Source organism: Anomaloglossus baeobatrachus, chromosome 6 (assembly GCF_048569485.1).
Source record: "Anomaloglossus baeobatrachus isolate aAnoBae1 chromosome 6, aAnoBae1.hap1, whole genome shotgun sequence".
In the NCBI taxonomy this organism is placed as follows: Eukaryota; Metazoa; Chordata; class Amphibia; order Anura; family Aromobatidae; genus Anomaloglossus; species Anomaloglossus baeobatrachus.
Genome location: NC_134358.1, coordinates 84,194,225 through 84,207,554, shown reverse-complemented (window position 1 = coordinate 84,207,554; position 13,330 = coordinate 84,194,225). Strand labels below are relative to the sequence as shown.

General features: G+C 43.7%; 1 protein-coding gene across 1 annotated transcript in view; it reads left to right on the top strand.

Annotated features, from left to right (window-relative positions):
* Positions 1 to 13,330, top strand: part of VPS13B (vacuolar protein sorting 13 homolog B) — a 1,405,890-nt gene that overhangs the window by 478,452 nt on the left and 914,108 nt on the right. The window contains exon 19 of the mRNA XM_075353076.1: positions 8,056 to 8,229. Within this exon, the coding sequence (XP_075209191.1) occupies positions 8,056 to 8,229 (174 nt within the window). The remainder of the gene's footprint in view (positions 1 to 8,055; positions 8,230 to 13,330) is intronic.

Sequence of the window (13,330 nt, the reverse complement as noted above, 5' to 3'; positions counted from 1 at the left end):
ACCACTTCATATTTATTTATTTATTTTATTTATTTTTTTTTTTTTTTTTATTGTCTCACTCAATCTGTTGCTCCCCCTTTCATTCTTTACATCTGGATCTGATACTGAGCTCTGGTTTAATGGCATTTTATATTGAGTTGATAGCCTCGTGTTCTCCTCCCGATGTGCGATCCATACCCAAAACACACCAAGTAATTGGGGGTGTGGGGGAGGGGAATGGAAAAGTGATTAATCACTACTAGACTGTATACGTTGATTGTTATTCATATTACTTGTGGGCGTTCTCCGCAGAAGGGAGTTCCTGAAAGACCGTAGGCTTTCCCGCACCTCTATTAGGGACGTGGCAGAGTGCCACATTAGACAATAGTCTACCAGTAGATACCTAAGATCAGTAGGCACCCTAGTCCTACTTAGCTTATCTAATTTTACCTTTCACCACTATCTTATCTCTGCTCTTTCTCTTCTCCCCTTGGTTTTCCCTATACCCTGCCTACCCTTTTCTGTGATGTCGCACCTCACCTTTTGCACTTACAATACTAAAGGCTTAAATAAACCCGAAAAGAGAAGTCAGATCCTATATCGCCTGCACAGGAAGGGAGTTAAAATAGCCCTATTTCAAGAGACACACTTCATAGCCTCCAACACTCCCAACTGTAAAACCAAGAATTACCCGACATGGTTCCATGGCCCACACCCCAACAAGAAGGCATGTGGGGTTTCCATTGCTTTTCACAAGACATTCCAGCCAACAGTTCTCGACACGCTCACTAGCCCGGAGGGACGCTGGCTATTTCTTAAAATATCTTTCCTGAATAATACTTATACAATCGCTAACATCTATTTCCCAAATCAGGACCAGGTATCCTTTGGAGTGGAGACTCTGGAGAAGCTGGCAGAGTTTGCGGGTGGCACCTGTATCATCTTGGGAGGAGACTTCAACCTTGTGCTGGATCCAGCCATGGATTCGTCCTCTGGTAGGTCTGCAATCCCCTCCTCGGCACTACGCAGATTAAAACGAGAACTAACATCCCTTAAACTAGTCGATCTTTGGAGGGTCTTACATCCCGGAGTCAGAGACTACAGTTTTCATTCCACAGTTCATAATAGCTACACCAGACTAGACCACATTTTCATATCCCACGACCTGCTAGACAAATCCCCGGGTTGTTCAATGGATGTTTTTCTCTGGTCGGACCACGCACCAGTATATGGGGAAATTGGGGTGAGAGATATGGGGGGGGTGGGACACACATGGAGACTGAACGACAACCTGCTCAAGAATGAACAATGCCTGGAGGATATTCATAAAACCATTGCAAACTTCAAAATAGATCATATGGCAGATCCCACACCTGCCCCGGTCAAATGGGAAGCGTTGAAATGTATGATCAGGGGGGTCTGCATATCCCATGGATCAAGAATTAAAAAAGAAAGTGCAAGGGAACTAAAAGAACTGTTAGCACAACTAGGCCATAAAGAAACGATAAACAAAACCAAATCCAGTGACACCATTAAAACGGAAATTTCTACTATCCGCCACCAAATATTATCTATCCTTGACCGAAAATCACTGTGTATCAGAGATAAATTTCGTAGGAATATCTTTGAGTTTGGAGATAAAAGTGGACGATTGTTAGCCAGGACCCTTCACCCCAGACAGGCACAAACCCCAATATTAGCGTTAAACTCACAGACAGGTACCCAGATACATTCCACCCCTGACATATTAGAAGAATTCAGAAACTACTATACAAAACTTTATAACATCCCATCCCCACATACCCCATCACCTGATGCGAGACATCGCGACATTTGGGAATACTTAAACAAATATGCCCCAGACCCCCTTGAAGATGCGGTAGCTGAAGACATAGACGAGGATTTCTCAGACACAGAGCTAAGCGATGCCATTAAAACCCTTAAAGTGGGTAAAAGCCCTGGTCCTGATGGGTTCACCCCCCGGTTTTACAAAATATGTGGAGGGGCCTGCAGCCCTATAATGCTGAAAGCCTTCAATTCCATAACCAACACATGCCAGTTCCCTAAACAGACACTCCAAGCCCGAATAACTGTAATCCCCAAGCCTGGCAGGGACCCACTGACCTGCTCTAATTACAGACCTATCTCACTAATAAATGTGGATATTAAATTGTACTCTAAAATGATAGCCCTGAGACTAGGCCCCCTCATACCCAAACTAATCCACAAAGACCAGGTGGGATTTGTCCCAGGGAGGGAGGCACGGGACAACACTATTAGAACCCTGTCCCTAGTGGCCCAGGCACGTCAGCGTCAAATCCCAATGTGCCTCTTGACAGTAGATGCCGAAAAGGCATTTGACAGAGTCCATTGGTTTTTTTTAGAAGCCACGATGCAGGCAATCGGCGTCCGTTCGCGCTTACTACAATGGATAAAAGCATTATATCACGAACCAACGGCACAAGTGGGCGTGAACGGACGCCTGTCAGCTCCATTTAATATTAGAAACGGTACCAGACAGGGATGCCCCCTATCGCCATACCTATACATCCTGGTAATGGAATCCTTAGCAAATGCACTCAGGGAAAACCCTTCGATAAAAGGGATACAGATAGGACAAACATCTCATAAATTAGCACTATTTGCGGACGATCTCTTGATATATGTGACACAGCCGAAGACTAGTTTGCCCAACATACTGCAGGAGTTTGAGATCTTTGGCAGACTCTCCAATTTTAAAGTAAACCTACAAAAAACAGAGATCTTAAATGTATCGCTACCATCCGTAGAAGAGAATACTCTCACACCCGCCTTCCCCTTTAAGTGGGCCAGCAATTACATTAAATATCTGGGGATCAGGGTTTCTCCCAACCACCAAGATCTATATAATTACAATTTCCCAGATCTTTTAAAAAATATCCACAAAGACCTCATAGCATGGCATAACCTCCCCATTTCCTGGTTCGGCAGGGTCAATACAATTAAAATGGATGTCCTACCTAAAATACTATACCTGTTTCAAACTATCCCACTGAACCTAGGAGAAAATGTCTTCCTCAAGTTAAAGAAGATGATCAGCAATTTTATATGGCGTGGCACCAAACCCCGACTGAAATACTCAATGCTGACTAAATCTCGCTGGGACGGAGGGGCGGGGCTCCCGGATCTTAAAGCTTATCACGCAGCAGCGGTGGGTGGTTGCATATTGGATCTCCTGCACAGTAAAGACAGAAAATTGTGGGTGGAGATTGAATGTGAACTATGCCCGAATATGGCACACGGAATCTTCTGGTTGTCATCTAGAACTAACCTTGGGACCCTGGGAGTTTCCCCGATCCTCTTGTCCCTGGCTACAGCGTGGAGGACAGCCAATAGACGATATAGATTGACAGGAGAACCGGGTCCTATGACGCCTCTGGTGGGCAACCCCGCGTTTCAATGCTGGTTTCACGAACCTCATCCCAGACTGATTTCAACGCCAATGGGAAGGATTCCACGAGTTAAAGACGTAATTACCCAACAGGGATGCAAACCACTGATATCCCTGCTTGGAGACCGGCCACGGGAACCAGGTTACTGGTTCCAATATCTACAACTACGTAGTTTCATAGATTCTCTGGCTCCGGGATCTGAGATACATAAGGATCTGACTCCATTTGAAAAACTATGCTTCCTTAGAGAAACACCCCCTCACATAGTCTCAATAATCTACAACATAGCAGTGCCCGAGGGGGGTGGAGGAGACGACTTGCCTGACTACGTTAGACATTGGCAAACAGAATTGTGCCAGACTTTTCCCAAGGCACAATGGTGTAAGTCATTTAACCTAACACATAAATCCACCATTTCTTGTAGAATGCAGGAACTCAATTATAAAATCCTCTCACGGTGGTATAGGACACCCGCCAGACTACATAAAATGTTCCCAGAGGTATCTGACGCCTGTTGGAGGTGCAAGACCTCAGTGGGCACAATGCTACATATCTGGTGGACCTGCCCAGGGATACAGGGTCTTTGGAAAGATGTCTTTGCTCTCTATAACCATTTACATCACACGGAAGTGACACCCTCACCGGAAGTGGCCCTCTTATCAATGTATACAGGGGCAGTCTCCAAGGCGAAGAAAGGCTTGCTCTCGTACTTTATGATTTCAATGAGGCAAATCATACCGAGGCATTGGAGATCCCCCTGTACATTGAGGAGAGCAGACTGGGTAGAGGCTATGGATAGCCTGCGGCGTCTGGAGGAGTTGAGAGCGTTTGACGAAGGGAAAGACTCCTTGTGTTTCTCGGTTTGGTACCCGTGGCTTCAGTATAGAGAAACACAGCAATTCCAAACCTGGTTACTCACAGGCGCTCTATCACAATAAATATTCAAGAAGCCGGGATGGGCTCCCGGACACAGGAGTGGCGCGGCATCACAATACAGACCTTCTCCCCCCCCCCCATTTCCCCATGTCTTCCCCTCCTTCCCTTTTTCTCTACCTATCTTTCTCTCCCTCTCTCTATATCTCTTTCTCACCTAATTGATATACATAGGGTCATGTTTTCATACCTATTGAACCAGACTATACAGAAGGAGTTGCCTTTAACACTTTACACGGAATAAATATAAAGATAGAAGATTATTACATGTTAAAATTAAGATGTTCTATAGGATGTTTTACAGATTTTACCTTCCACATGATTTGCGATACATTTCATAGTACCATACGTTTTACGAGACTTCAAGACATAGGTTATTTTATAATCTTCATATGCTGTAACATTGGGTAACATGAAAGACCCTTATGCATTTCTTATCTTCTGTTATATGAAAACTTTTGAAATAATAAAGAAATATTAAACGAAAATAAACTACTCGTGGAAGCAATAATAGACCTTTTATGCCGGATCCTCATTAAAAAAAAAATTGTTTGGTCTATCATTTCTTTTCAAATATTGCCTCATGTAAACTGAAAAGATTGAACAAGCAACAAGAATTCGCTTGTTAAGCGGGCTTTACACAGCGATGTTGCGAGCGATAGCACTCGCCCCCGTCGGTTGTGCGTCACGGGCAAAACGCTGCCCATGGCGCACAACATCGCTAACACCCGTCACACATACTTGCCTTCCTAGCGACGTCGATGTGGCCGGCGAACCGCCTCCTTTCTAAGGGGGAGGTTCGTTCGGCGTCACAGCAACGTCACTAAGCAGCCACCCAATAAAAGCGGAGGGGCGGAGATGAGCGGCCGTAACATTCCGCCCACCTCCTTCCTTCTTTATTGCCGGCGGCCGCAGGTAAGATGTTGTTCCTCGTTCCTGCGGTGTCACACATAGCGATGTGTGCTGCCTCAGGAACGACGAACAACCTGCGTCCTACAACAGCAACGATATTTGAGCTTAGAATGACGTATCAACGATTAGGTGAGTACTTTTGATCATTAACGGTCGTTTCTGCGTTTCACACACAACTACGTCGCTAACAAGGCCGGATGTGCGTCACGAATTCCGTGACCCCAACGACATCTCGTTAGCGATGTCATTGCGTGGAAAGCCCGCATTACTGATCTTATCTTTTATATCATTTATCACTGTTACATCTAAAGCTAATAAAAACTTCTGAAATAATGAGCACCGCAAAACCATCTGAAAAGCCATAAAAATTGCAGAAAATTTTTATTTCTGTTAAATATAAATTCAAATTAAAAATCGCCATCATTGATCGGCGCTCATTATACCGATCCATCTTCATATGAAAACAGGTGTCATCCTTGATCCCATCTGCTGGTTTGAATCCAGCAATTAATGTACTTCCACCACATAGTTAATAAATCAATGACCATCTCAATAAATGAAACTATAAACTCATTAGCGCAGCTACTCGCTAATTTATTTTCAGAGACGATAAAGTTGCTTTGGAATAATGCCAAGGTGATAAGCCCATGACTGATTTTTAACTTGCTCGTACGATGTAGCTGGGAATATTATCGCGAAAGAGCATGACCAATCATATGTTTTTATGAGCCCTGTAAAATCCTGAGTTTATTTCCTTTTTTAATTTAGTATGAAATTGAATCGCACTATTTCAGCCTGGAAGGATCATTTACACATAAGCTGCTTTCATTAAATCTGTTTAATAAATAGCTCTAGTTTTTCCCCTCTTCAACGTGTCAGCATAACGTTGGTAAGACTTACCTTTTTCCAGTGTTAAACTTATTTTTGCGGTTTACTTAAAGAAAACCATAGTTCCGCAACTTTTTGTTTTAGTGTTGTCAAACTTCTAGTCACGAACTAAAGGATAGTTTTAAAAATCCTATAACCTGCTCCTTTACTCTACTGTGCTTGTATTTTTAATATTTTACTTTTTGCGTTACGTTACTCACTAAAGATAGTAGAAACGATTCACAGGACTGTCATCCATGGGTCAGGTCAGTAATCTGTGACCACTGGACAGTAGCTCTGTGAATTTCTTCTTATCTGCCTGCATTCCCGCACCTCCTTTGATTAGTCGTGTGTGTGTGTCACACCACTATGATGATGATGATGCGCCATCCCAGCTAATCAAAAGAAAAATCTGGAATGCCAATTAACAAGAAGAGATTCGCAAGGCTCCTGAGCAGCGGTCACAGATTAATGACCTGGCCGATGATCTCTGAGTCCTGCTATTTGATTGTCCCATCCCCATTACTCACCATTTAAAATGTGCATATATAATTTTTGGATATGCAATTGTGTTCCTTAAAGGGAATCTGTCACCAGATTTTGGCTTTCTAAACTAAAACTAGCACCATAAGCAGTACCTGTGCTGTATTCTATAAAGGTGCACATTACCCACTGACCTCCCTGAAGACCTCACAAATACCTTTATAAAATCTCCCACCACATATGTAAATTATCCGGTCTGGTCCAATGTACATCCTAATCTGCGCCTCCTGTCCTTCCTTTCGCCATCTTCCTCTGCTGATTGACGTGGATGACGCCTTGGACACCATCCACATAGGCGGGTTAAATCTCGCGCCTGCGCATACATATTCCCTGCTTGCGCAGGCACACTTCACTCTGCCATATTGCGGGTAGAGCTGAAAACATAGGTGTGGCTGTGCGAACTGGTGAATTCTCTGCGCAGGTGCGAGATTTTGTCCGGCAATGTGGGTGACGTCCGAGGCATCATCCATGTCAGTCAGCACAGGACGACAGCGAAAGGAGGGACAGGAGACGCAGATTAGTACGTCCATAGGGCCAGACCGGACAATTTATAAAGGTATTTGTGGGGTCTACAGGGGGAGGGGGGGTAGGAGGAAGCGTGTACCTTTATAGAATGCAGCAGAGGTGCTACTTAAGGTGTTAATTTTAAGGCCGCTTTAGACGCAGCGATATCGATATCGCTAGCATGCGTACCCGTCCCCGTCGGTTGTGTGTCACTGGCAAATCGCTGCCCGTGGCGCACAACATCGCTAACACCCGTCACACGTACATACCTGCCTAGTGACGTCGCTGTTGCCGGCGAACTGCCTCCATTCTAAGGGGGCGGTTCGTTCGGCGTCACAGCGACGTCACTAAGCGGCCACCCAATAGAAGCGGAGGGCGGAGATGAGCGGAACAAACATTCCACCCACCTCCTTCCTTCCTCATTGCGGCCGGCCGCAGGTACAAGGTTGTTCCTCGTTCCTGCGGTGTCACACATAGCGATGTGTGCTGCCGCAGGAACGAGGAAGAACCTGCGTCTTGCTACAGCAACGATATTTGGGAACTGGACAGCGTGTCAACGATAAGGTAAGTAAAATTGCTCAGTAATGGTCGTTCGTGCGTTTCACACGCTACGACGTCGCTAACGAGACCGGATGTGCGTCACGAATTCTGTGACACCAACGACATTGCGTTAGCGATGTCGTTGCGTTTAGTTTAGAAGGCCAATATCTGGTGACAGGTTCCCTTTAAAAATAAATAAATGTGTATATATAGATTTTCTAAAACAAATCCTGATGTTTTAGAGTTGTTGACCTCTTTTTAAGATACAACCCCTTGGAAAAATGCACTTGTTTGTAAGCTGTTTTTCTATGTATTGTGGTTACCATTTGTTGTTTGTACTTGTAAGGTGACAATGGGAAAGAGAAGTTAATTCCTTTGGTGCAAGGCCCGTCTGACACAAAAGATCTCCACATGAGTAAATGGTTGAAGGAGAGCAGGAAGCCTGAATCTTTGCTTGGTCCAGATTTGATAGCCTTTACAGTCCAGATTCCCGAGCAGATGGACTACTGCCACAGCTCTGGTAAGTGTAAAATCTCTATAACGTTGCGATCATGTTACATCTTATTATTCAGTGCTGCTCTCTGGGGAGATTTAATATAAAATGTGCCAAGTGACAAACTGTTCCTGTTTCACATACAGAACACATATATATTGCTGTAATATTACTTCCACAGTCAGTGGTTCACTCTTTGAAATGTTTCTTAAGCTAATATAAGCATGGTCAGTCGGTTACCCTTTGCTGCTGGTTTAACTTGAGAAATGACTTCACGAGACATATTGACAGTTCTGCTACGGGACGCATGCTTTTTCGTTCTGCTCAGTGCCCATAACTTGTGAGTTGGCAGGAGCTCTTGCTTGTCATTCAATGAATGTCACTCAAAGTTTCAGTGATACAGCAGCTGCCACAAGTTGTAGGTGACAGCAACATTTGTGTGACAGTAGCACTCCATAAAAGTCACACAGTTGAACAACACCGTTACACTGTCTACTGTGGGTACAAATAGAAAATAATGCAACTGGAATCTCACATTGGTGTCATCATCTTAATCTTATTACCCCTAGAGGTCATGCCATGTCATAAATGGAACCAGTCATTTAATTCATGATGTCCAAACAATGGACTGCATGAATCAGAGCCTGGTGTTTCATAGAAAACATAGTTTACAGAGCCGTCCAGATCAATAGGTTGGCTTTGCTCTGCTGACTGACCGGTCTCTCTCAATTGTGTACATAAACAAAGACCTGTCAGTCACCTGCAGCGGGGCAGAGAAGTCAGCTGGACGCGGTGTCAGACTAATCTTTTTTCAGCCTTTGGTCCACTGCCAGATCTTTACACTATCCCTGGCTTCAATAATGCAGTCAGATGATGATTCATTCTGCTTGTGGGTTGGAGAGCATGGATTAGCCCATTACCGTCCCCCTGCCTTTGATGTGGGCTTGCATGCCGAGTCTACATCTTTCCGTGCAGATGAAGGCTGAACAATTCAGCCTTTATGTCCCTCTAACAGCCGTAGATGAAACTGTGCTCCACCAAAGTCTGTTTGCCTTTTAAACGCTGCTGTCGATCACTGACAGCCATATTTACCGCTGGCAGGGGTGTGTGCTCTTCTGTCTCCTCATTGGTGCTCCCACAATGCGGGTAGGGGGTGCTGAAGTCATCACAGTACTCCTGTGAAAACCAGCCTGCGGTCAGCATTCATAGGAGACTGTGATTTCTTCTATATACAGCAATACCACTTAATGAATCAGGTGGGGCACGAAGTGGCATGCACCTCGCCATAAATCTTACTACAGTCAAAGAGTGTATAAAGAATACTTCCAAGCTTCAGGAATTTGACAAGCAAGGTTTGCCATGTCTTGTACCAGCTCATCTACTTTTGTCTAAGCTGGGCGAAAATGGCTTGAAAACTCCAAAAGCCGCAAAGTTTCTATGCATCCTTGACTTAGGCCTCTTTCACACGTCCGTGAAAATCACGCACGTTTTTCACGGACGTGTCAAAGGTGCATATTGTCTTCCGTGTGCCGTTTTTATGGCACACGTGAGTTCTCCGTGTTCTATCCGTGATAACACACGGAGAACGGTAACTTTCTGCCCACCAGTCCCTGGTATTGCTGTCTATGTTTCTGATCTATGGGCTCCGGCCCTGCCGACTCCCCGCTGCTGCTGCTTCCGGCCCGCAGTGGAGTGAATATGCAATGAGCATAATGAGCGGGGGTCGTAAGCAAATGACAGCAGCGGCAGAGACGCAGTGCTGGAGAAGGTGTGTATAAAAATTCCTTTTAATTCACAGACCTGTGCGGTCCGTGTGCGATCCATGTGACACCCGTGATGCCTTAGAAAAACGGACATGTCTACGTGTGGACCACTTGGACACATGGCCCATGGCAAAACACGCACATGAGCGCAGACCTATTGATTTTAATGGGTCTACATGTGCCCGTGTCTCCCGCACGTGAGGAAATGGACCAAACACGTACCGGAGACACGGATGTGTGAAGGAGGCCTTAGGCAAACTTTTTGCAACTTTTCCAAACTTGTTGCACTAGTTTTCTGGTGTAAACATTTTGATCAATCGGGGACATTGTGTATCACCTTTTGCGCACAGGCCTGCAGTGGCCGCTAACACATGCATGATGTAACGGTGATCCTACTTTATTCAGTCACTTTTTTTTTTACCGCCTACAAGCTGACCACATACTTTATCTCCAATTGTTGCCAATATTTTAAACAATTCCCACTGCAATACTAGTGTGCAACAGAAAAAGAATTCCTCATGCTCCTGATGACAGAGCTTGCCCGAATGATTTCATGCTCCTAGGTTTTTTGTTCACGGGAATTAAGGGCAAAGTGAACGTGCAGCTGAATATAGCATCTATTTTTGTAATTGAAAAGTTGAAACTGCGTTATTGGAACGAAATGAAGAGATGCAGGTGTTCCCCAGCGCTGGTCCACTGGGACTAGTTGATGGTAGATGCTTGAAAAAAAATACTGCATGTGTTTTTGGAGTCAAACAGCAGCTGTGAGATGAGGATTTATGCTTTTTCTCAGAACTTTGGGATTTCAAAATGTTACATTTAATCACAGGCACAGAAAACAGAGCAAATGTTAAAGATGTTACGTATAAAAGCAGCGGGCTGATTTCTTTACCATACCCAACCAGTTGTGGGAATACAGAAACAAAGTGATCTTTAATCTTAATATGAGCAATTTGAAAAGGATTACTGCAGTTGCCAGAACTCAGGATCCCAACTCTCTGGATTTTTTTTTTCTCCGTCTTTGCTTGCACAGAATAAAGCTCTTATCCTCCTAATTACTTTAAAATCTGGTTTATTCTCATTATTTTATTTCAAAGTAACAGTAGTTTGAATGACAAAATCCCAGTGCAGAAAGAATATCAATGTAGTTTTTAGAAATCTGATAAAACCTAAGATGGGCAGAATCGTGTTCACATCTGTGTTGGAACCTCTATTTGGACAGACTGCTCAGCGGGATACCGCCAAACATGTTGTACGTCGGTGGGGTCTGTGTAGCGCTGTTGATGGATTGAGTCTTTATTATGAACAGACACCAAAATGTAGATATGAATAGAGCCTAGATATATCTGTAGGATGTATGCGCACACACGTATAGGGTATACACTACACCTGTTAATATGGCTGCACTTATGTTTGTATATGAGGGTATGGTCAATTTCTGCTAATTAATAATGGACAAATAAGTTCGGCACTGTTTGTCACTCGATCGAGCATTAGGGTCCACGACTACTCACGAAGTTTGGCCAAGTATCGCGGGTGCTCGATTATTTTGTCCGTGAAACAACGACCACAGTACGTAGGCTGACTTCATTGCATGATGTGTGCAGACACCCCAGGGGGAGAGCCAGTCACAGGCTTTGAATGGCTCACCCGAAAGATTAAATAACGTTTTCGGATAGAGTGTGACAAAAGAAAACAAACAAAGCACCCTCCCTCCCCACGGAAATACTCTGTTTATGGCTGTATGTGTGCGGAGACCCAACCAGGCCAATCATTGACTTTCCATAATGCTCGTTACTCACGTTGAGCTCATCCAAGCGTCTGACCAGCTTGAATCGAGGAACGAGCATTTGAGCATTTTAGTGCTCGTCCATCACTACTAATAATCATTTGCAAGTTACTACCATTGTGAGAGTGACTTTAAAAAGCTCACGTGTTTTGGTCAAATATGCATTGACTATCATACACCAGACCTAGTTTCACTTTTATGTTAATTTAAAGAAGCCACAAACCCATAAAGAACATTCATATATTTGCGCTTAAGAGCCAGATCTGTCAGGTAGCAAGAACCCTGTGTAGTGGTTGAAAATTTAGCAAACCAGATCAAAATGCTAAATTAATACTTTACTAGAGTATTAATGTACCATAAGGCACTAATGAGTTGGCACTTCGTTCCCATGCATGACTGTGTAACTAGCTACCCCTTTTATTGTTTAGGGGCTGCCCAGAACCGGGCGACTTGTTTCATACATGGTTGACATGCTCTTAACTAAGCTAAATTTATTTATGCAAAATCTATGAAATGATGCAAATTCTCTCCAATCTTATATTACACCATGGTCTTCTTGTTGCCCTCCTACATCACAAAGTACCCACCTATGCACAATATCTTTTTCTTTCTTCTTGCTGCACTCATGTAAGAAGAAAATCTATCCCCTTACAAGAGGTTAGAACTTATATAAATAAGGCTTGGAAAGACAAAAGGCGTAGATAGGGTCTTTCAATGCAATGCATTGGGATGAAACTGATGGGGAGACACAAATTAGATATCAGAATAAACTTTTTGACATTGAGGGTGATCAACGAGTGGAACAGGCTGCCACGAGAGGTTGTGAGTTCTCCTTCAATAGAAGTCTTTAAAAAGAGGTTGGACGGACATCTGTCTGGGATGATTTAGTGAATCCTGCTTTGAGTAGGGGGTTGGACTCGATGACCCAGGAGGTCCATTCCAACTCTAATATTCTATGATTCTTATCCAAGTAGAACCGGTTACGTGAAAGTAGAGGAATTTCTCACTTGGAGCAGTTGTAATAAATCAAAACTACTATGAAAGGTATGTAATGGTATCTGCTCTTGCAGTCCCCATAGGTAGATATTGGATGGGAAAAGGAAGAAAGGGTTAAAATACTGTGCTGCCCTGTGGAATCAAGGCTGAAGATTGAACAAACAGTGATTTTATTTCTGCGCGTTTCAGAGTCGCAGCTTCCTCTTCAGGAAAAAAAAAATCACGTGTGATTTCTTCCTGAAGAAGGAGCTGCAACTCGCAAATGCGTAGAAATAAAATCACTGATTGTTCAACCTCCAGCCTTGATTCTTATATGGTAGCAAGGTATTTTAACCCCTTTCTTCCTCCTTCCATCTAAGAGGTTAGAATTAGGATGGATTCATGAAAAAGTTGTCCAGCATTCTACTAGACAAATGACAAATTTGTCACAATTTGGACACCATTTATAGACTATGCTTTTCCACGTTCACCTAATTTCTGCTCTGCTCTGACATAGTCCATATTTTTGTCCAAACCTATTCTTTTCATATTCCATACCCATTTGGGGCGATGACCTCTTTTCCTTTTGTTTGTTATTTTT